This window comes from Lepidochelys olivacea (genome assembly GCF_965140295.1).
Source record: "Lepidochelys olivacea isolate rLepOli2 genome assembly, chromosome: 23".
NCBI lineage: Eukaryota > Metazoa > Chordata > Testudines > Cheloniidae > Lepidochelys > Lepidochelys olivacea.
Genome location: NC_140433.1, coordinates 2,431,840 through 2,455,774, shown reverse-complemented (window position 1 = coordinate 2,455,774; position 23,935 = coordinate 2,431,840). Strand labels below are relative to the sequence as shown.

The window sequence follows — 23,935 nt, the reverse complement described above, 5'->3', positions numbered from 1 at the left end:
AAGGGAGACCAGGTGAGACGGCAGGGGGGGAGCCCCTGATTGGGGGGTGGGGGCAGCGTGGGAACCCAGCCGAGCAAGAAAGCGACTGTCCCCCTGAAGTCAAAACACAAAGTTCTCGTGTCTCTTTTTTTTTTTTTTTTCTTTTCTTCAAAATAAATGTATTCGGCAAGTCAGCCGGCCGTCCCGGAGGGTGGCATGCATGTTTCCCCACCGCGCTCTCTCGGCCACGAAGACATTAACAGGCAATATTCAAAGGTTTATGGCAATTCGTACAGAAAGAGACCCAGCGTCTCAAAAGGTGACGGACAAAACTACCGACAGAGAAGAAAGAGACTAGAAAGAAGGGGCAGGAGACGGCCTCTCTCCCCGCCCTGGCCCAGGCCGGCAAGCTACAAAATCCCTGGTCTGAAAAGTGTCGTCGTCCAAAAAAACCGGGACATGGTGGTAAGAAATCCAGGTTAAAAACCCTGCCCTCTGCATGGGGCCAAGTCTCCCCATGCAGCCCCAGCCACGTGGCTCATGGCCAGGGCCCACGGAGGGTGACCATATGTCCCGATTTTATAGGGACAGTCCTGATATGTGGGGCTTTTCCTTAGATAGGCTCCTATTACCCCCCAGCCCCTGGCCCGATTTTTTACACTTGCTAACTGGTCACCCTACGCCCACGCCTCGCCTGTGCAAAAATTACAAGGCAGCCAATTGCGAGGTGCTTAAAAAAACCCAGGGCATTTGACAAAGAATACACAGCGGGGCCTGGAAGGGTGTGTTCGTTTTGTCGTCTGGCAGTGGACCTGTGGAGGCTTTTCTCTGCAGCTAGAAGGGCTAGAAACGTGTGTTTTTTAAAAAAATATTAAAGCCAAGATTCTCAGCTAATTCCCCCCGTCCCGGAGCTGGGGTTTTATAAACCACACCCCGCATCGTGAGAGCTGGGAACGTTGGCTAACAACCAGCCAGGTTGAAAAGGACCCATATTTCCTCCCCCCGCCCCCATTTAATAAGGCTTTTTTTACTCCTGGACTTTGGGGATACTTCTCAGAAAGAATAAAACTCAATGCTCTAGCGAGGAGTTCCCCCCCCAACCACCCCGCTTTGAAAGACGCAGACGCCTAACAGGGAAATGACCCAGTTGCACCACCCCGACCAAAGCCACCGCAGGCCCTAATTAGGGCTTGTCACTCAAACTGTTCTTTAGAAAATTGGGTTTCTGACAGACTTGGCTGCGTCCCGCCAAAAACGTCCATGTTTTGGTTTAACACTCCCTCCGAATGCCCCCAAAATGAACAATTTTCCAACCAAAATGAAGATATGTCCCGTCTGATCAGCTGCCGGGGAGCCCCATGGGAGTTGTAGTTTGGGTGCCTTCCTCTCCCGTTCTCTATGGGCAGCGCTCCCCGGCCAGACTTCACTTCCCATGTTGCACCGTGGCCAAGCCGGAAGGCTGTGGTGCTTCATGGGAGATGTAGTCCAAACAAGCAGCCCAATTAAGAATGGAGCTGGGAGCTGAACTACACTGCCCATGCAGCGCTGGACTGGCATTTCAGACTTAAAATAGTTCTGTTTGCAGCCAAAATATTATAATTTAGGGTTTTTTTCACCAAAAACTTGAAATTCAGCATGGAAAAAAACCCCATTTTCCAGACCCCCTGTAATTTTAATATATGCATCTTCCATGCAGCCCCCACCAGCCGCTCCTCTGCCCCCTCCTGCTGGAAATTCTGGAGTGGCCCTTCCTCATCTGGGCCTACTTTGCCTCCTCGCCAAGCTCCGACGTGCAGCCAGTGAGCAATGCGGACCTTCAGCGGCTTTACCTGAGCCATTGGCTTTACTGGAGCTCTCTTGGGAAAGCTCAGCGCCGGGCGAGGGCTCCCTGTACAAACAGCTGCTCTGTCCCACCCCAGAGGTGGCTGCATCTCAGCGCCAGAAAAAAAATCCCTGCTATTCGAAATGATGTCACGTGCCCCCACCCAAGCCAGTTGGCATCACACAGCAGGGATCGGACCCTCTGTCCCCCTTTGCAAACAGCTCCCATCAATGGCTTGACCCAGGTCTGTGGGGGCAAGGACAGATCACAGCATCCCCGTGGGGCCAGGCCCCTGGAGTTCGGGGGTTAATGCAATTTGGGACTTTGATCTCCCCTCAGCTCCACATGGTGACTGACGAGCTACATGGCTGGATCAAGGGACAACCCCTCCCACACACCCCCCCCAGCACCACCATGGGGCGGGTCATGCCCTGCCCCATGGAATGATGACGCCCCATGGCCTGAGGGGATGTGCTGTGGAATGGGGCGCACGAAGAGGCGCTGGGAGAGGGGAATGGTGGAGCAGTGGGTGTGGGTGTGTGTGGGTGGGTGGGTGTGTGCACGGTACGTGTGCGTGTGCATCGCACACACACACACACGTCTGCACCGGGGCGTCAGACCAGGCTGAGGAGCAGGTGGCCCCCCCGTCCACGAGCGGCCGGCCGGCGGGCGGGGTGCGGAGGACACACACCACCGGCCTGGCTGGCTGCCGAGCCCCCCGCTGCGAGCGGCCCCCTGCTGCAGGCCGACATGGGGGGGGGCGCTGTTCTTCCGCCGCAGGTGGGATCCGGCGGCTGGTTCTTGCACCTCTCCAGAGCCGGGGGTGGGGTGGGGATCGAGTCACTCCCGTCCGTTCTACTGCCCCCCAAATCGCCCCGCCAGGCCCAGCCGAGCAGCTGCTGCAGCTCGAGTCCGCGTCCGGCCGGCCAACGCCCCAACCCGTCCCCAGACCCGAGGAGAAGAGCACGAGGCTGAACAAAACAAGTTAAACGAAAACGCCATGGGGGTGGGGGGGGACTGTTGTGGCACTCCCCCCCCCCGTCTCCCCCTTCTCCTAAACCTCCCTGCCCTCCAATCCCCCCAAACCTCGCCAGCCCCTAGGGGTCACGCTCGCTTCCACGCACCCCCTGTACGCTGAGGGGGATGTGCCAGATCCGATGTTCATGGGGATTGTTCATGGGGGGGGGGCGGTGACATCAATCAGGTGCTAAAAATTAGGGGCGGGCTTGTCCCCCCCCATATAATGGCTGCACCCATGACAGACTGGGGCGGGGGACGGCTCCTGGTTCCACACAGACCCCACAAAAACAAAAGAGGACACTCAAAGATCTGGGTGCTGGGATGGAGCAGGACCCCCCCCCCTTTCCCCCCAGGAGGTGTCTCTGGGCAAAGGGGACGGTGGGGGGGGCAGCGTCCCCCCCGCCCCATCCCCCCCCCGACGCCGGGTCAGAAGCCCCGGATGTGGCAATAGGCCTCGAGGCTGGAGAAGAGGATGTAGAGGAACCAGAGGCCCAGGAAGAGGCCGGCGGTGAGGAGTTTGGCCGGCCGGGGGCCCCCCAGCTCGCCCCCGATGCCGGGCCGACGGCGGTACAGGAGCACGCTGATGCAGACGAAGGCGAAGATGGTGAAGAGGGTGACGGAGAAGGCCAGCGTGCCCGTCTGCACCTTGAAGTCCTGGCCCTGGGCGGCCCAGTAGATGGCGGCCACCGACCAGGCCACACCCAGCCCCAGGAACACGTTCACCGCGTTGCTGCCGGTCACGTTGCCGATGGAGGCGTCGGCGCACTGGTCCTGCAGGGCGGCCACCTTGCTGGCAAAGGTGTCTGCCGGGGGGGAGACATGGGGCATCAGCTCGCGGCCACGGAGCCGCCCATGCAGCCCCCTGGCTGGGGGCTGGCCGGTGGGGCTGGCACCTTAGACCCCCAGCATCCCTGCTAGCCCAGCCCTGCCCCCCACCCAGCTCCGCTGGTGCCCCTCACTTCCGACCCACAGCCCCTGCCAGCCCAGCCCTAGGGCCCCTGCCCTGCCGATGCCCCTCACTCCCGACCCGCAGCCCCTGCCAGCCCAGCCCTAGGGCCCCCGGCCCTGCCGATGCCCCTCACTCCCGACCCGCAGCCCCTGCCAGCCCAGCCCTAGGGCCCCCGGCCCTGCCGATGCCCCTCACTCCCGACCCGCAGCCCCTGCTAGCCCAGCCCTGGGGCCCCCGGCCCTGCCGATGCCCCTCACTCCCGACCCGCAGCCCCTGCTAGCCCAGCCCTGGGGCCCCCGGCCCTGCCGATGCCCCTCACTCCTGACCCGCAGCCCCTGCTAGCCCAGCCCTGGGGCCCCCGGCCCTGCCGATGCCCCTCACTCCTGACCCGCAGCCCCTGCCAGCCCAGCCCTGGGGGCCCCCCCAGCTCTGCCGGTGCTCCAACTCTTGTAAAATGTCCCATCACATCTTTAATGATCTTGGTGGTGAAGTCTTGGCTGAAAAAGCCACTGTCCCCTAGCGTCGCCCTGGGGCATTGGGGTCAGCCCTGCCTGCCAGGGAACGGAGCCACTCCGGAGCCCCCAACCCGCTCCCTGCTGCCCAGAGCCCCCTTGCGCCCCACTGCCTGGGGAGAGCGCCCCCTACTGAGCCCCCAACCCGCTCCCTGCCGCCCAGAGCCCCCTCGCGCCCCACTGCCCGGGGAGAGCGCCCCCTACTGAGCCCCTAACCCGCTCCCTGCCGCCCAGAGGCCCCTCGCGCCGCACTGCCCGGGGAGAGCGCCCCCTACTGAGCCCCCAACCCGCTCCCTGCCGCCCAGAACCCCCTCGCGCCGCACTGCCCGGGGAGAGCGCCCCCTACTGAGCCCCCAACCCGCTCCCTGCAGCCCAGAGCCCCCTCGTGCCGCACTCTATGGGCAAAGCACCCCCACAACCCCTGGCTTTCGCCTGGCACTGCCCAGCCCCAGCCCTGTGTAGCTCGCGGGCCGTGCCAGGCTGCATACCCGGGATGGAGGTGCCCAAGGCCACGAACACCACAGCGTTGACGGAGTCCTTGAGGCCCACAGTGCAGCCGAAGTGGGAGGCCAGGTCGCCGATGAGGGCGGTGAGGAGCCCGATCACCAGGATGGAGATGCTGAAGCAGGCCCAGCCGTTCCAGTACTCGGTGGGCGGCACGCAGGCGAAGAGCACCTTCCAGAACACCGTCAGGAAGTGCATGACGTAGTCGAAGCAAGACGGGAGCTTCTCCTCCCGCCCGTCCTCCTCCTCTTCCTCGTCACCTGGCGGGGAACGGCAGCATGTCAGCCAGTGTGCCGGCCCCCAGTGCTGAAATGCAACCACTGCTGGGGTGGGGCAGGGGGCTGTTTATACAGGGATCCCTTGCCTGGCACTGAGATGCAGCCACTTCAGGGGCGGGGCGCGGGGGGCTGGTTACACAGAGACCCCTCAGCTGATGCTGGATGGAGCCACCTCTGGTGTGGGGCATGTGGGCTAGTTATACAGGGATCCCTCACCCGGTGCTGAGATGCAGCCACCTCTGGGGTGGAGCACGCGGGCTGGTTAAGCCCAAGCCAGCCCTGGCACCCACCTGCGCTCACGGTGATGGCGTCCAGGAACTGCTCCCTCCAGGAGTGGGTGCCAATGACAAGGGCCAGGTTGGTTTTCTTGATCAGCTTGTCCACGGTGTTCTGTCGGGGACGGGGCTCAGTCAGTTTCCAGGTACCAAATCAGGGGGGTGGGGGGAAGGGAGAGGGGTGGGACCAGCAAGGTCCACTCAGTGTGCCCCTCCACGAGATGAGTTTGCCAGATCTCAGCTCCAGTCCCAGCCTCGAGGGCGGAACGGGCCTTGGAGAGCCACCCCCCTGTCACCCCCGAGCAGTGGGTCCCTGCACTTGGGCACATTGGCAGGGGGGAGTCACACAAGCCCCGAATTCCCACTGTCGTTTCCCCCCCCCTCCCCGAATCATGTGGCCTCTCGGGGAGTGTGTTGGAGAAAGAAAGAAAGAAAGAAAGAAAGAAAGAAAGAAAGAAAGAAAGAAAGAGCGGCCACCCTGCTGTTCTCCCATAGTGTGTGGGGGGGGCAGTTCTACCCCCTCCTGCCCTGCTCCCGGAGGACGATAGTCCCCCCAGTTTGCTGCTGCCCCCTGGGGGGGTGGGAAGACCAATACACCCTATGTCTGCTCCCCGCCACCTCCTTGCTGGGTGCTGTCCGTCAGGCGTGACAGACGCAAGGTGCTGTACCGGGGGGATGGAGCAGTGTTGTGCTGGGAGCTTTGAGGCGGAGAGGCCTGGTCCCGTTTGGTGCGAGCCGGTTGAAACGAATGTCTCAGGAAGGAAGCACGGCCTAGTAGTTAGATCACTGGGGGGTCCAGATGCCCTTTCTCTGCTCTAATCACTAGCCCAGTGGTTCTCAACCGGGGGTACGCGCACCATGACTGAGAGAGCTTCCAGGCGGTTCATCAACTCATCTGGAGACCCTCCATCCCCTCCCAGAGCTGGGGAGAGACCCCAGGAATCCTGACTCCCAGCCCGCAGCCTGCAGACCACGCTAGCCCGGCGGAGGAGCGCGGAGTCATTGCCTTAAAGTCATACGACTCCTCAATGATGACTTCCAGCCGGCAGTTCTCCCCCAGGATCGGCTTGCCCATCTCGGCGATCCTCCAGGCTTCCTCTTCCTCTGCCGAGAGCTTCTTGTCCCCGTCGACTGGACAGGACACAACCAGTGAGCCTCCCAGAAGCCGCCTCGGTTTCCCCATCTACCTCGCGCCTCAGGGACATCGCTGGCCCCCTCCCCACAGCATCTGAGTGCCCCACACACTCCTGTAACGCCTTTATCCTCCCCACACCCGGGGAGGCAGGGCAGCGCTGTTGTAATACAGATGGGGAAACTGAGGCCCAGAGAGGGACTTGCCAGGCCAGCACCCTGACCCCTACTCTGCCTTCCCTCCCTGGGAGCGACTCCCATGAAGTGGACGGAGCCAGCACCGGTGTGAGCGGACCAGCCCCTGGTCTCGCCTGGGACGGGCTAGATGCGGAAGGTGACGCAGCCCATTGCCCGGGATGTCCCCTCCCGCGGGCAGGGCTCCGCCCCAAGGTCCTGATCCAAAGCCAACGGAAGCCAATATCCCCACTGCGCTTGGTCGGCTTTGGATCCGACAGCCCGACGGGGAAGCTGGGGACAGACTGGAGAGAAGGCACCGGTTTGTAACAGGGCAGGGAACCAGCCGCCAGAACAACTCACCCGGGGTGGCAGCGGGTTCTCCATCATGGGCATATGGACCCATCCATCCATCTCCATACGGACCCATCCATCCATCCATTCCTATATGGACCCATCCATCCATCCATCCCCATACGGACCCATCCATCCACCCATTCATCCCCATACAGACCCATGTATCTCTGCACCCATCCCCATACAGACCCATCCATCCATCCGTCCCCATACAGACCCATCTCTCTATCTATCCCTCCAGACGCTCCGGGAAGCCAAAAGCAGGGAGGTCGGCGCCACCAGCCAGCAGGGGGAAATCGGAGGCCCATGCAAGCAAGCGGCCAGCAGCACATGGAACAGAACCCAGGAGCCCTGGCTCCCAGCCCCCCACCCCCTACTCTAACCACGAGACCCCACTCCCCTCCCAGAGTTGGAATAGGACCCAAGAGTCCTGCTCCTAGACCTCCCCACACACACTCCGCTCCCAGGAAATAGAACCCAGGAGTCCTGGCTCCCAGTCTCTGCTCTGATCAGAACCCAGCACTTGCCCCCTAAAGGTATACATCACGGCTCTGAAAGTTTTGTTCCAATATTATTCCTACATCAAATCCTTTTAAAGGGCAGAGCAAACACCGCTTGAAAGGTTTCGAATATTTTATGCCTCTAATACTTGGCCGCAGCCTGTTTCTTGAGCTGCCCAGGGACCGCTCCATAAACATCTGCTTTCTAATTTATTTTTCATCTAACTTAGCATGTATATAAGCTGGTGCGTGTGTAATTCGTACTTCTATGTGGAGGTTTACCGATGTGTGTGTGGTTACATGTGTGTGCATGAGTCCATGTGTGTGAGGGTGGACACGCGTGTGCCAGCATGCTTTGTGTTGGCACGTGTACATATGTTCGCATATATGGCCATCTGTGGTTATGTGTCATGGCCTGCATGTCTTGGCACGTATGTATAGTCATGTGCTGGGAGTAGCCACTGACCTTCATATGAGACAGCCTTCAGAAGCTATTCAGTAGGGACCCTAAAACAGTAGCGTCCACTCAGAACATGAGCAGATGTCCCTGATGAAAACGCAGACACACGCAAGGCATATGTGGGCAGAGAGGACGCTGTTTTATGAAGGTTTGTGCATGCAAGTGAAAGAGAGGCTGGAAGACCAGAGACACGGAGAGAGGGAAGGAAGCAGTGTTGGTAGGATGGCCCGGAGAAAAAGCTGAGAGAGGATTTTTGGGCAATGTGCTGCCTGGAAAGGGGCTTGGAACTGCGAGCAAAGTGGCTGTCTCCTGTTATTTGATTCCCTCCTGTGTTTCAAGGGAATGGGAGTCTATATGCTCCTTGTAATTAAACAGGACTGCATCAAAGAAATACCTGCCTCTTGCCTCCATTTCTCCTCTTCCCAGAAATCACCCCCCAGAGCCCCAAGTTTTGGTTACCGAACTGGGTCAAAGAAATGTGTGTTTTGCAGGTGTGTTCTGCCTACGTCTGTATGTGGGTTACTGTGAGCATGCAGAGCAGTGCAGGGGTGCGTGGGTGCGTGGGTGAGTGCACACCCACACCAGTGCTGTACTGCAGGGAAAACCCATCCTGACGGTTTCCAGGAAGGAAATTAACATCCAGCCATGTGTGCCATTCGCCACGGGAGATAGCGACAATCTGGTTCCCTCTCTAATTACAATCAGCTTGGTGTGATGTGTCCCCTCCCAATAGCCATCTAAGGGTGATGTTGCCAAGGACACTTCAGGGGGCTGGCACCCTCCCCTGGTTGGCTGGCACCCTGCCCCGCTGGGCTGCCAGCTCTTCCTTTCCTGTTTCAGGTTTGGTGCAATTTCAAAAGAATTCAGGCCGCCACTGAACCTGGCCGAACAGTGGGTTTTCCTCTGGTGACTCATCTCCCAGCGCCTGGAATGACCTTTCTAACCCAGAAAGCTGGGGTTGGAGACCAAGTTTAAGTGACCCAATCAATGGTCCCAGATCCCCAGCTGGGGTGAACTGGCTTTTTTGAAAGCTGCTCTCAGGCTTTGTGACACATGAGGGGAGCCTGTCTTTCCACCTCCGCTTGCCTAATGCCACGTTTCCTGCTCTGTTATCGTCCCGTTTCCATGACAGCGACATCTTCCCTGTATATCGTCTGCTGTCCTCCTCTTTGCCATCTTCCGCCAGGTGGCATCCACACAAGGGCTTCTGTAGAGATGCGGTTTTTTGACATCTGTCCAACATGCCCAAACCACTTCAGTCTTCTTCCTGGAATCACTGGCTCTCATCAGCACCGGTTATTTTACGCCAGTTCTTTGCAAGCGTCACGGAGGGACTGCCTTAAGCTGCCCGCCGGGGGTTTCTGGCATTTGCCAAGTAACCACATGGGGTTCACAACAGCATTGCGAGACTTTCCACAAGAACCTCAGAACTGCCCTACTGGGTCCGATCGGGGGCCGTTCTTCCAAGTGCCCAGTCTCCGACGGTGGCCCATACCAGAGCTACACACTTCTCCACGACAGACACACACACACACACATCACCACAATCCACACACCCAGACCCACAACACACACACACATCACCACAATCCTCACACTCCCACGCTCCCTCCCACTCACACACGCTCTCTCTCACACACACTCCTTCAATTGCTCTCAGTCCCAGCCTGCCTCCCGTCCCCAGCCTTGGTTTCCCTGCCTGCAAAGCTCTCTGCACTATGCAAGCAAGCTCTCCTGGGCAGCCCTCTCCCAGCCCGACACCCGTCCACACCAGGGTGCGTTACTGCAGAGACCCACGGTCACTGGGTTTGAGCTGATGGACTCTCCCCCTTCCTTTGCTACCAAGCCCAGCCCAGCAACACTGACATCACCAGCTGCTCCCTGCAGGATGGAGTATTTTATCTGCCCGGGGGTGCCAGCCAGCGGGCAGCTAAACACACAGCCCGGGGGTGCCCCCTGTTAGCAACCGCAGGACGAGGCCCGAGCAGGGCTGGAACGTTTTTAGGGTGAATAGGGAATTGTCCATCCAAACTTTCCTCCCTGACGGAAAACTGGCAAATTGTCCGAAAGAAAGCCCAGGAAATCGCCTGTTTTTTTCCAATCCGATAATCAAATGCTTTAAAATGGAACATTTTCAGCTGAACATGGGATATTTTGCAGTTTGGGGCCCACTTTTTTTGGTGTGTGTGTGTGGGGGAATGTTGGTCACTTTTGGTCAAAATGTTTGCTGTTTGGGTCTCAAGAGGTTTGGGGTTTGGGGGCTGAAAACAATTGGGGGGTTTTGACGACCAATCAACGTTTTCTGCTGAAAACGGCCCCCGGCTGCTGTCAGAGGTGAGACAACGGGCCAGGGGGCTCCTATGTTCCAACAGGCTGGATAGGGCAGTACCCACCTCTCCTCCACCTGGGTACATCTGCACTGCAGAGTGAGCCTCCCCAGGGCTTAGCTGACGTGCATGCCGACTCACGCTTAACACGCCCGCCTGCAAGGGTCTGCAACTGCACATGCCCACACCCGGGTAGCCACGTCCACACTGGCACTGCCATGACCTGGGTTGGGTGCTAGGATTCGGGGGGCGGGGCCATATCCCAGGGTTCTGAGGGCCTGGAGCTGCTCTGGGAATTGCTTTGCAGTGTATTATGGGAGAACTTTTCTGTCCTCCCCAGACCCCTTTACTGAAATGTTCTTGGCCCACGCTACACGTAGCTGGCTTCCGACTGCGCACAGACCTCACTTCTGTCTGTGCCAGCTGGTGCCAAGCCACGGAGAACATGCGGTAAGCCTCACAACACATGGTAAGCCGTAGGGAACACATGTGAAGTTATGGAGAACAGGTGATAAGCCGTGGAGAACATGTGGTAAGCCTCAAAACACATGGTAAGCCATGGGAACACATGTGAAGTTACGGAGAACAGGTGATAAGCCGTGGAGAACATGCGGTAAGCCTCACAACACATCGTAAGCTATGGGGAACACATGTGAAGTTACGGAGAACAGGTGATAAGCCATGGAGAACATGCGGTAAGCCTCACAACACATGGTAAGCCATGGGGAACACATGTTAAGTTATGGAGAACAGGTGATAAGCCGTGGAGAACATGCGGTAAGCCTCACAACACATGGTAAGCCATGGGGAACACATGTTAAGTTATGGAGAACAGGTGATAAGCCATGGAGAACATGCTGTAAGCCTCACAACACATGGTAAGCCATGGGGAACACATGTTAAGTTATGGAGAACAGGTGATAAGCCATGGAGGACATGTGGTGAGCCTGGAAACGTGTTAAGCCATGGAGGACACATATGAAAGCTGCATTATAGACATTCCCATCCCAATTTGTTTCTACAAGGCCTGAATATACAGGTAATTAACCAGTGGGAAAACGTATCCAGGGGCATGGTGGACTCTCCATCACTGGCCATTTTGAAATCAAGATTGAAAGTTTCTTAAAAAGGGTCTGCTCTAGTCTAAACAGCAACTAATTCGGGGAAGGTCTCTGGCCTGCCTTAGAGAGGAGATCGGACTAGAAGTCAAAACACCCTTCACAAATTCAAGAATTGGTCAGAAATCAACAAGAGGAAATTCAATAAGGACAAGTGCAAAGTCCTTCACTTAGGGGGGAAAAATCAAATACAGAACCACAAAATGGGGAAGGATTGGCTGGGGGGGTCATACGGCTGAGCACGAGCGTGGGAGTCAGAGTGGATCACAAATTGAATATAGTCAACAATGCAATGCAGTTGTGAAAAAGGCGCATGTCGTTCTGAGGTGTGTGAACAGGAGTGTCGTATGTGAGACCCGGGAGGCAACTGTCCTGCTCTGCTCGGCGCTGGGGAGGCCTCAGACGAGCCCTGCCCCCCCGCCCCCCGTGCATGGGGCTGTCCTGTGCCCTGACCCTCCTGCCCCCTGCGCATGAGGCTGACCTGAGTCACTGGCCCGAGCCAGCCGGCTCCCTCTGGGGGGCTAGTGTCACTCACCGCCCTGCACGTTCCTCTGCGCTGGGGTGCCCGCCCCACGGTTTTGTGCAAGTGGGCGTTTGTCCCGTTGGCTCTTGCCAACTAAATGCCCACTTTTGCCAAAAGGTAAGTCAGGATGGCCAGGACAGGGCTTAAAAAGGGGACTGGCTTGGCCCAAACAGGGCGTCTGGTCACCCTTGTGGATGCTGGGTGCCATTCTGGGGACCGCAATTTAAGAGAGAGATGGGGGCAAATTGGAGAGAGCCCAGAGGAGAGCGACAAAAATGAGAAAAGCTTTAGAAAGCCTCGTCACGGGAGGTTTTGAAGAACAAGTTGGACAGATCTGTCAGAGACAGTCTAGATTGGCTTGGTCCTGTCTCAGTCCAGGGGGCTGGATTTAATGACCAGTCAAGGTCCCTTCCCACCCGACATCTCTATGAGTCTATGGTCAGAATGATCCCGTCAGGCCTGGGAATCTATGACGCTACTCATCTCTTCTTTATGTATTTCCCTTCCTAAGCTGCTGTACGTGGAACTGTATCAGAAAGCGCAAGCATGGACCCGCAGGCCTCTCCGGCACTTCCCACTCCCTGGGAAACGGCGTGAGTTCTGCTCTTCCGATGGGCGGCCAACAAGGCTTGGGAGTCCCATGCTCCTGGCCCCCTGGAGACACCCGCACTGGGGCGGGCTGGGGGACAGATGGGGGGAGGGCAGAATGGAGGAGAGGACGAGGTGAGGAGAAAGGGTCTTACCTTGAGTTAGCAAGAGAGCTGCAGAGAGAGAGAGAGAGGGAGAAAGAACATCTGATGAGCCCGACCAGCAGATCAGAGCCACGCAGAGGGGAACCAGAGGGAAGATCCCGGCTGAAGGCAGGAAGCCGGGCTCAGAAGTGGGGTGAGTGGGGCAATCGCCCATAAGCTGGGCTTTTCCCAGCTGGGCTCCTGCCCGCAAGGAACCAGGATGAGACCTGGCAAACTTGTTTCGCTGAACGGGCAGCAGGTTGTAATACGAGTTAGTCACAACTGGCACAGTAACCAGAGATGCATCCCCATCCACTACACCTCTGATCTTTCCTGTCCCATTAACTGGAAGGTTTCTCTAGCCCTGCCCTCTCTCCTATGCTGGGGCCGGAGAAGCTGGATCCGATAAACTGGATTCATAATGCACACACATCAGAATCCATGGGCAAAGCCTCCGGCCAGGCGGGATGCGAGCGAGGGTTGTTCTCCAAGCAGAATTTCTCACGTTGCTCCTTAAAGAAATCTGACACATTTGACGTCTCCCGCTGTGCCCCACAGCCCGGCTCAGCCTGCCCTGCACGATGTCCTGAAATCATCATCACCGCCACCCACAACTGGCAGCAGGACCCAGGAGTCCTGACTCACGCTCGCCCCGATCTAACCACTAGGCTCCCCTCCCCTCCCAAGAGCCAGGAATACACAGAACTCAGGAGTCCCGACTCCCGGCCCCGACTCCCACCCTGTTCTACCCACTAGGCCCCACTCCCCTCTCAAAGCCTGGGAGAGAACCCAGGAGTCCTGGCTTCCCCTCCACTGCCCCCACTCCATGCCATTACCATGAGATCTCACTCTTCTCACAGAGCCAGGGATATAACCCAGTAGTCCTGGCTCCCAGCCCCCCTGCTCTAACCACTTGACACCACTCCCCCCTCCCCCAAGAGCTTTGGATAGAACCCAGGAGTCCTGGTTCCCAGTCCTGCATTCTAAGCAATAGACCCCACTCCCCTCCCTACACCAAAACTGGAACCCAGGAGTCCTGACTGCGATGGCCCCCACAATGGGACATGCCCCCTCTCTTCGCACAGGGACAGGGAGCCGGTGGCAAACTGACCCACCCCGGCTTTAGACCAGGAACACGTCAGGTGGGCGGAGAAGCAGGGATCCCCCAACTCCAGCGTGGCAATGGAAGCAGGTACCCCCCCTTACCCGAGATGCCCCGTTTCAGCCAGCGCGGCTGCCCCAGCTCGATGAAGAAGTTGTCCTTCTTCTCATACTCCTCATCGTCCACAATCTTCACCTGCAGGCTTTTCCTGGAGAATGTGAAAGCAGGGTCAGCAAAACAGGAATCCTGGGCAGCAGGCAGGGGAGAGACAGGCGGGGAGGGAATCGCCGCCTCTCCGGGGCCACCGGAGCCCAGTGGGCTAGTTTGCTTCATTATATTTACTGCTACCGTAGCCCAGTGGGCTGGCTTGCCTTTATTACATTGACTGCTTTGCATTATATTCAGCAGTAATGCAAGAAACCAACTGGCCTGTATCCCGTCAGATATTAGCTTCAGCGAGTTAGCATAAGGCTGGAGGCCTATGAACTCTGCACAGAGAAATGGCCCAATGGGAAAACCCCAAGTATTTGAAAGCTGAAAATAGAGTTTAAGGGGAAGTTCTGATCACCGGTAAATAATTCAACCACAGAAGTGTCCTGGCAATGAACTGACGTACGTAATAGGTACGTGAGATACATTTAAGGCTCGCCTGCTTGCTTGCCTATATATATATATATATATATATATATATATTGGCTCTTATAAGTTTCTTATTTTCTTATAGGTTTATTTGTTTGATTATAACAGGGTTATATTAGGGTATATTTTGGCTGTAACACAAGGGACCTGCGGGCCACATTCTGTATGATCCAAATATGGCTGCAACCTTTCACACAGAGGATGCGTTAAAGCAGGTTGGCAGAGGGGCTTTCGTACGTTCAGACCCTTTCAGCTTCTCAGGTGCCCCACAACTTGGAACTTGGAAAGAAGCGAAAGAACCAGTCAGGACAGAAATAGCCAATGTGATAGCTAGCCACAGAAGGGCCGTGGTAATGAATGGACGTGTGTGATAGTAAGTTGAGATCATTGACATACCAGCCTATCGGAAAAAGACAGCCCAATGTTCGTGAGGTGAGGAAATACAAATAAGGGAAAGGGGGAAACTCCCCTACTGAATATGCATCGAACATAGCGGTGTCCGCGTAACGTGGCATCCCAGCCCAGGGGCGGTAGGAGAGAGAGCTGCCGTCCTTGGGAGCCGCCAGGGTGACGGGCACTGGTAAGGATGAGGAAGGTGATGGCGATGAGGAAGACGATGGCTGACATTTCAGGCTGTTCTAGAGGAGATGGGGTGAGGAGATGGAAGTGCAGACGGACGTTCTGTCCTATCTCAATCGGCCTTACTGCGTTGGGGGGGTCGCAACTGTGCAGTATGTATTAACACACGACATTTGTTATTATAAAAGAGTTCCCTTCGTGGGAGCGGTGCACCTGTGCACGTGGGGGTTCCCAACGAGAGAATAATTTAAATAACACTGGGCCTGATCTTGGGACAAGAACCTGCAAACCCCCAAGGTGATAGTGGGGATTCTTAAGTCATCAATATAACGAACACAGAATCTAAGCTCAGGTTACACCACGCCGTCTTGGTTGCTACTGGCCTGGGCTTTGCTCAGTGCTGCTCAGGATTGGCCCAGACTAAGGACTGGGTCGAGGGTGAGATACTTCAGTGGAGCAAGAGGGTTATTGTTATTTAATCAAACTGTGGGTCAGGGCCCCAAAGTCAGTCTCTACCCCATTTTAATGGGTCACCAGGGCCGGCGTTAGACTTGCTGGGGCCTGGGACTGAAGCCAGTTCCTGACCCCCACCACGGGGGGATGAAGGCGATGCCTGAGGAACCACTGCACAGACCCTGGCCGAGATCAGGGCCCCGTCGCACCAGTCGCTGCCCAGACCCTGACTGAGATCAGGGCCCCGTCGCACTGGGTGCTGCCCAGACCCCAGCCGAGATTGGGGCCCCGTCGCGCCGGGCACTGCCCAGACCCCAACCAAGATCAGGGCTCCGTTGTGCCAGGCGCTGCCCAGACCCCAACTGAGATCAGGGCTCCATTGTGCCTAGCACTTGTGATCTTTCTTGAGATATTTGCTGTCTCTTCCTTCCTTCACAGCGCCCCACTCCCTTTGTTCCTGGGACGAGCCTGTGAACGGTTTGCCAGAGCGGTACTTTAATATTCCACAGGCCCAAGATCTCGTTCGGGAAGCATCTCACTGCGGGAGGCAAACAAACATCCGGGCTAGCAGTTAGCTCCTCGCGATCCTGTGCACCAAACCCTGCCCGATGGGATGTGAGATATGCAGGCGCAGGCCTGGCTGGGTCGGAGGATGGGATTATACATCGGAGGTTTTGGAGGCTGGCCAGCGAGGGGAAGTGTGCTCAGTGTGTGTGCTGATGCACAGGCAGGAGCAGGGATCCCCAGCCCATCTCCCCCCACCTTCAGCGCGCCCAGGTCGGCACGTGAGAGATTCGCAGCCCAAATCCACAAGAGGGCTGGGACGCTGCAACGCTGAGCATTGCAATGCCGGGCTCCGAGGGGCCGAGCCCCCCAGTGGAATCCACAAAGCCGGCGCTGGGCACGCGGGATCTCCAGACAGCAAATGGGACAGGGGCGGGAGACAGACCCCTAGGAGCCTGATCCAGAAAAGCCGCCCCGCTTGGCGGGGAGCTACCCAAGCTAGCCAATAGCAGATGCCGAGGGGAGGGGTTTGTCCTACGCCCCACCCCCTGTGGGGAGTTCAGAACCATGCTACTGTCCTGGGGAGGGGGGCAGTTGTGCACCACCGCCACCTACTGCATGGAATCAGAACTTCTCAGCCGCGTGTCAGGCCCCTACGCCGCCAGGGCGATTCTCCTTTAGCTCAAGGCCCGGGGTCTGCTGGAGCAGGAAGGCCGGGAGTTCGGCCTTCTACTCCCCTCTTGAAAGCCACAAGAGCGAGCTCGGCCGAGGGATTCCCCAGGGCGCATTGGGGCTAGGGTGGTACCAGTCTCCCAAAGCACTGAACATTGCTTGCCCAGTATGGTTCCCGAGCAACCAGAAGCAGGAGTGGCCATGGAAACGGCTAGCGTCTCCCCCCACCCCCACCCTGGTCTGGTGCAAAGAGGGTACCTTAGCGGCTATGGGTCTGAGGGTCTGGGCACCCCTTCCCCATGCACGCTCCTCTCCTTTGTGCTCGGTGAGCTACACAACAGGGGGTGTTGCAATGAATCAGCCCCTGATCTTGGGGGATGCCGCGCTGGGGGCCCTCCTTGGATGAGCACTGTCAGCTGCCTCATCTGGTGTCACTCACCTCCCGCCCCGCCCGGGAAGCCAGTCTGATTAAGGGAAGGCTCATCTGCAGGCAGAACAATCTCCAGGCAAACTGGAGGAAGGAGATAATTTCCCGATGAATAATTTAATCTGCGGCTCTGAGATGAGAGTTTTCGGTTTATGTTTTTTCCACCCCAGAAGCCAAAGGGGGTGGGGGAGACTCTCCCTTTGCAAACCTCTTTCTTGGCCTTCTCAGAACTCTGTAAGCTCAGCGAGGCAACCCGGGGGGCAATCAGCTGCGGGGATTGGTGCTAAGCGGGGCAGGGGGGAGGCGGGCGCTCTTCCTGGGAGAAAGGGAAGGAGAAAGACACTAAATAAAGGAGAGAAGAAAATAGACCTTTCAACCCTCTGGGTTCCTGTGCGATAGCGGATTCTGATCCCCACCCCTCAAGCCTCTGCAACTGGCTCTCTATCACACTCAGACCCCTCCACGCGACTCTAGGTGGGAATGAGCCCCTGACAATTTCCACCCCCTCTGGTGTGAGGGCTCTGCTCCTGGCGTAGGGGGCGGAACAGGGGCGTGGCCAGCGCACACTGCACTGTGGCTATTCTCATGCCCATGTGGGGGAATGGAGTATGTGCTAGAGCAGCCTTGGGGCTGCTCTAATTTACACTGAGGGGGAGGGGGAGGCAGGGTGCTGCACAACCACAGGATGCCGTCAGAGCAATGGAGGCTTTAAGCTCCCACCCACCTTGTCTCTGCCCCAAGCACAGGAGCAGAGAATCAGGTCCTCTATTGCTATATTGTCGCTGTCATCCATTCTTTAAAGCAAGACCCCTTGCAGCTCCCCCTCCACACATGTATCCCTGTTGAACCAACCTCTGTGCTCCCGGAAGCACCATATCCCTGGCACCGCACTGGGGCATTGGGAGGGGAGAGCGACCCCTGGTGAGCCCCTACCCCCTGCAGCCCAGCACCCCTAGAACCAACAGCAATGGGAGTTGTGCCCCAGGACACAAAGACAACTCAGTGGCTTTCCTCCCTGCTTCAGGGCTAAGGTGCAAGAGCCGTGACAGCCTCATTGTTACGGCACTGGGCATGGACTCAGGAGATCTAGGTTCAGTTCTCACCTGTGCGATCTTGCACAAGTTGCTTCATGCCTCGGTTTCCTCATCTGTAAAATGGGAAGAATGACCTTCCTATTTAGACTGGAAGCTCTGCAGGACAAGGACTGGTTCTCAGTCTGTCTGTGCAGTGCCTGGCACAATGTGGGCCCTGATCTCAGTCGGGGTCTGTGCAGCGCCCGGCACAAGGGAGCCCTGATCCCATTTGGGTTTGTCTACATGAGCAAATTGACCAGAATGGCTATTTTGCAATATCTCCCCACTCGGACTCCCTATTCAGACACAAAACAGAGTAATGAATCTGGAAGAAAATCACTTTTATTCCTGCAGAGAATGTCCATGTGGGGGGGTTATTCCCGAAGAGGTAGATTATCCTGGAATAGCCACACTAGTCCTTTCCCCGACTCCGTCAAGCCTCTAGTGACTGGATCTAGCTAGGGCAGCAAACTACAGATGTTCTGCAGTTCAGGAGAGCACTCCTTTCCTCCTGCATCCACTCTAACTCCCTGTTCATCCCAGCCACTCTCATAGCCATCCATTCCCCCCAGATCCCTCTCCCATCCTATATCTCTCCCCTCCGCCCCCTCCCCCACAACCCCTCTGACTCATTTTCAGGTCTATGTTCTCTCTGCGGCTCGACAGAGTAGCTGCTTTTCGCGGTAATTATTCATTGCATCCCACCCACTGTTTGTTATTAAAAAAAAATAAATCGGGAACATCTTCATATTCCTGAGTCATGAGAAACTGCCTCTTCTCCCAAGTGCACATCATTGAAGCAGCAAAGCGCCAAGGATTAGAGGCTGTGTGGTCTAGTAGGAAGGCCAATGGGCTCGGGGGTCAGGACCCCTGGGTTTGATCCCTAATCCGTGACTTTCCCCACTCTGTGCCTCAGTTTCCTCAGCTTTGGACTAGTTAGACCATGAGCTCAGAGCACCAATCTACCCTTGGCCAGTGTCCCACCTCCAGCCTTCCTGGAAAGGCTTAAAAATAAAACAGAATACACTGGGAACATTTTCTTTCCTTCCTGACCCCGGCCGGAGACTGGCCGCAGCCCTGAAGCATGAGATTTTGGGAACATAAAACATGGAGTGGAAGGGATGCCCATGTGCCGATTTCGCACCTGAGAATGCTCCAACTCATTCCAACAGTGCAGAAGCTTGCAGCTCCGGCAGCCTGGATCTCAGCACTCCAGCTGCATCCCTTCGGGAGCGAGAACCCCTTCCCACTCCTTCCCCGCATGATGCCCTTGTGTGTTTGGATGTGGATCCATGAAGCCACTGGAGAGGGAGAGCGCCAATATTTCTCTCCGGCTGCACACCCACGCTGCCGCAGCAGGCTTCACCGCCCAGGCATCATAAACTCAAGCAGGGAGGCAAAAATAATCCAGTTTCCCACACATAACATTTAAAGAGGCGCCCGAGGAAGCAACCTGGGGGTGCTAGAGGAAAGAGCTAGGCCCAGGCTGGGGTGAACCTCATGGGGATTCTCTATGGAGCCTGCTGGGCTCTAGACAGACCCCGGGGTTCTCTCTAGCTCCTAGATGACACCACATGGGGGGCTGGGGCTGCATGGGGCGGGGCTCAAGTCATCTCTGCCCCCAGGGGCCCTGGGGGGGGGCAGAGAACAGCCAAAGCGCAGTGCACCCCAGCCATGCCACCGATGCACCCTCTAGCCAGGGATTGTGAGCCGGTTGGGTGCAGGGCCCCTTAAGCAGCTCCACACTGGCCTGGGAGGCCCCCTGCAGGGGGCGGGGGCAGGATTCTCAGGGTCCGTTTCCATTCACCGTAAGACCCCGTTTCGCTATGGGGACATGACAGAGAGCCGGGCTCAGTGTGGGGCTTTGAGGGCAGAGGGGCCCCTGCCGAGGGGCCTGGTTCGCCACTGGGCCCTGGCCTCCCTGCGATGCTCAGGATGGAGCCGGCCAGCAGCGACTCCGCCCCGGGCTTGATTCCCCAGCAAAAGAGCTGCCACGTTTGGCTTGGCTCTCGTGACGGGCCCCTGGGGGCCACTGCTGGGTTCCCACAGGCACCAGGCCCAGCCACACGCACCCCAGAGCACAGGGAGCATCCCTCGAGAGCTCCCAGCCGACTGAAACACGGCTCCCATTGTGACAGGTTTCAGAGTAACAGCCGTGTTAGTCTGTATTCGCAAAAAGAAAAGGAGTACTTGTGGGGCTCAAGTCTGAAAATCCCTGTAACAACTCCCCTGCTCCCGTTCAGCCTTTGTGTTCGCCAAAGCCATTTCAGTGGCAAACCACTGGATCATCCTGGCTCTCTTAAAACCCCTTAGTGGCAAGCGGCCAGTGTTGCCAGTCCATGTGATTTCACCACGAGTCTTGTAGCGGTCGGTGTCCGGAGTTTCCACAAGGATCTCAGATTTTTTCTTTTTTAAGAAGTTTCCAGCCTTCTGGGTTGTGGGGAAAAGCTGGAAAAATATCAGCCCGCAGACTCAGCAACGAGAAAGCCAAGAAAAAGAACCCTGGGTGCATTCTGCTTTTAAAAAATAATCTCATGACTTTTAAGCCAGTCTCACGATTTCGGGGGCCAGACTCATGATGCCGTGACTCCAAACGCTAAGGCAGCTCATGAGCTTGTAAATTACCTCCCTTTGCCAGGGGCCAGCTTGCATGTTGGCTGCTACCCCATCCGTGACTTTTCGTCTCACTTAATTATCTCATTTCCTCCTCTCTGGCTTCCCCTCTCCCCCCGATTTGTTAGGTCACTGAAATCTGACAGAACGCTCATCAGCTCTGTCTGGAGACAGGTCCAGCCACTGAGGAGTTTGCCATTTATTACGTGGATTACAGCAGTCCTGAAAGGACCAAGCAGAGGATCAGGGCCCTATTGCGCCAGGCGTTGCATATACACAGTGCGAGACAGTCCCTGGTCTCAAGAGAAAGCAGACAAAGCAAGGAGTATTACCCCATTGCACAGATGGGAAAACTGAGGCTGTGAGAGATGCAGTATTTTGCTTGTATCAGCGGCAGAGTAAGAACTGAATTCAGGTCCCCATCTAGTGCTTTAACCACCACGCTCTGGGCCTGGGCTTTGGAACAACGATCGCTGCAGCTGGCTCTAGAGACTCCATCCCCGCATTTACCCTGAGGACGCGGCAGGACTTAGGGGGCTGGCCACTGAAGAGACACAACAGACACTGAGCCAGACCCTCCACAGCTGTCAATTGGTGTAACCCCTTCTACTCCAAAAGAGCGACACCGATTGGCACCGGCTGGAGATCTGGCCCCATTCATTGCCACCAACGGAGCTGCACCGATTCCCAGTGTTCGGCTCAGGATTGACCCCTCTGAGCTCACTGTTCTCGAGTCTCCAGCTGACGTACTGCTTGACTCCAATCTGTCCGGCGCCGCTCGATCTTCCGGACGCTTTCCCAGCAGGTCCTCAGGGGCTGGCGTACTCACTCTTGCCAGGACCGTCAGACCCTTCGTCTGATGCTAACGCAGCTCCCGCGCTTGGCTTTTAGAGGGGAGACAGATTGTTCCCAGCTCCCACTCCCCAGAGATGCGCCTGGCCCCCTTCCCTGTCTGTCTCACCCCTGACGTTACCCAAAGACGTCCTTCTCTGCCTCTCCCTGCATGCAGGCTGCTCAGAAAGGGCTTTTCCTTCTCTTCTCTTCCTCCCGCTCTTCCCAGTTCATCCAGTCCAACCCTCATTATTATTAGTAATAGGTGTATTACCATTCTGTCTAGTGGCCCCATTGTGCCGGGCGCTGCCCAGACCCCGACCGAGATCAGGGCCCCGTCACGCTGGGCGCTGCCCAGACCCCAGCCAAGATCAGGGCCCCGTCGTGCCAGGAGCTGCCCAGACCCCGGCCGAGATCAGGACCCCATTGTGCCAGGCGCTGCCCAGACCCCAACTGAGTGACAGTCCCTGCTGTGAAGAGCTCACAGTGTAAACAGACAAGACCAGGCAAAAGGTAGGAGGCGAAACAGAGGGGAAGTGACTTAACCAAGGTCACCCAGGAAGTTGGAGCCAGGAAAAGAACCCAGATCTCTTGACTAGTCCCCACTACCCACCTACCCCAGAGTACACTGCAGGCCTGATCCCGCGAGGTGACGAGCATCTTCATCAGCTGGGCACGTGTGTTTGTGTGAGCTGTAACTCTGCCCCCTACAGGATGTAATCAGAATTGCTCTAATGTGTGTCACAAGCCCTATACTGCTCGTGGGGGTTTCTCCTTGCGCTTAAGGAGCCGGGGGCTCTTGGAGCAGGTGTATCTAAGTTGTGATGCTGCTCTGAAGTTCCACCGGGCATTGTCAGCCCCCGGGTGCCTCACTCACTGCCTTTGCATTCCCCCGTCCCTTACAGATTTGGCCTCTCCGGCGCAGGAGCCGCCCAGCTCTGCTCCAACTGAGGGGAAATCCAGGTGCCTGTAAACTGGAGTCTTTCCCCATCAGCAGGGAAGGATCGCCATGGCAACCCGCATCTCTCCTCGCTGACATTAAGCCCAGAGGAATCAATTACTGAAGCCGATCAGGGGAGTGGGACGGGGGGGGGGCCATCAATTGAGGCTGTGTGGGGAGGGGAGAGGAGAAGATTGAGGAGCGTGCTGGGGGTAGGGAGTGCTAGAACTGAAACCTGAAGGGGTGTGGAGAGACAGACAGACAGACAGATGGGCCACAGGTGAATGATTCATCTGTCCAACCCCCATCCCGGAGGCTAGGTGCTGGGGGAAGGAGGTGCTGGTGTCCTCCATCCCACCGTGCTCTTCTTCTGAATCCCTGCCCTCAGCGTCTCACCCCATGTGACTTTGCAGCCAGGCCAGCTGGAGCTTCCAAGTGTCCCCACTTTCAGCATAAGCCAGCGCCGCTGCTAGGCCCCTTGCCGGGCAGCAGGATCAAGGCAGGGGCATTGGACCAAATGGGCTTTTAATAAAGTGGGACCTGTCAGGGGTGTAGCCACTTAGCACCCCAGGCCTGCCCAGATCTGAGCAGGGGTGTGTCGTGTTGCTACAGTGGCCCGGAGCGCCACGCGGGCACCTGCAAGCTCTGCGCCCGCCCTTCAGAAAGCTACTCCCTGGCGGCTCTGCCGGGCCACGCGGGTGCCCAGCTCGGCAGGTGAAGCCCTGGGCCTGGGGGCCCTAGGGCCAGGGAGAGGGTGCGGCATCGGGGGAGACGCTGAGCTAGCAAGCGCTCGGGGGCAGCTTGTTGCCCGGCGGCACTCTCCGCACGGCTCATCCCCTGCAGCGGCGAGGCCGGTCTCTCTGCAGCGCTCCCAGGAGAGGATGCACTGAGCGGGGGCGACACGGGGCAGAGTCCGGGGCAAGCTGCGCGCGCAGGTGGGCCCCTGTTTGTGCCCCCCGTGGCACAGCCAGAGCCAACCCCGCGCGGCCGGCAGGAGACGCAAGCCCCCAGCTGAAGGGCAGCAGCCCAGACCCCGCAACGAGGCCACGGCTCCCTGTCTTCCCCTGCAGCCGAGTCAGGGTGCAGCCCAGGGGATCAGCGCTCCCCGCCCCGGCCAGGCTGCACCGCACGGTCCATCCGTGCCCGTGCACCCAAAAATCAGCCCCCACCCAAATTTCCACTCCTAGCTATGCCACTGGGGTCTGCGCCCCACCTCTTTCGGAAAGACCCACCTGGCTCCAGCCTCGTTGGAAGGCGGGGCTACATAGCTCCGCCCCTTTGGGGAGGAGTCATACAACTCCACCCTCTAAGTGTCCTAGTCTCCAACCTCTTCGGGGGTGGAGTCATGTAACCCTACCCCCCCTTTGCGGAATGCGTTGTATGACCCCACCCCTTTGGGGGTGGGGCTAGGTGACTCCCCCCTTTATGGGAGGAGGAGTTTA

General features: G+C 57.6%; 1 protein-coding gene across 2 annotated transcripts in view; it reads right to left on the bottom strand.

Annotated features, from left to right (window-relative positions):
• Positions 1–243: 243 nt before the first annotated feature.
• The window catches only part of SLC8A2 (solute carrier family 8 member A2), a 78,660-nt gene continuing 54,968 nt past the window's right edge, over positions 244–23,935 (bottom strand). The window contains exons 3-8 of one of the 2 annotated variants that reach the window (XM_084612090.1): positions 13,867–13,970; positions 12,673–12,690; positions 6,346–6,470; positions 5,355–5,454; positions 4,771–5,046; positions 244–3,624 (exon numbers count right to left, since the gene is read on the bottom strand). In XM_084612090.1, the coding sequence (XP_084468216.1) occupies positions 3,248–3,624; positions 4,771–5,046; positions 5,355–5,454; positions 6,346–6,470; positions 12,673–12,690; positions 13,867–13,970 (1,000 nt within the window). In that variant the 3' untranslated portion in view covers positions 244–3,247. The remainder of the gene's footprint in view (positions 3,625–4,770; positions 5,047–5,354; positions 5,455–6,345; positions 6,471–12,672; positions 12,691–13,866; positions 13,971–23,935) is intronic. The other variant, XM_084612091.1, reaches the window with a different exon arrangement.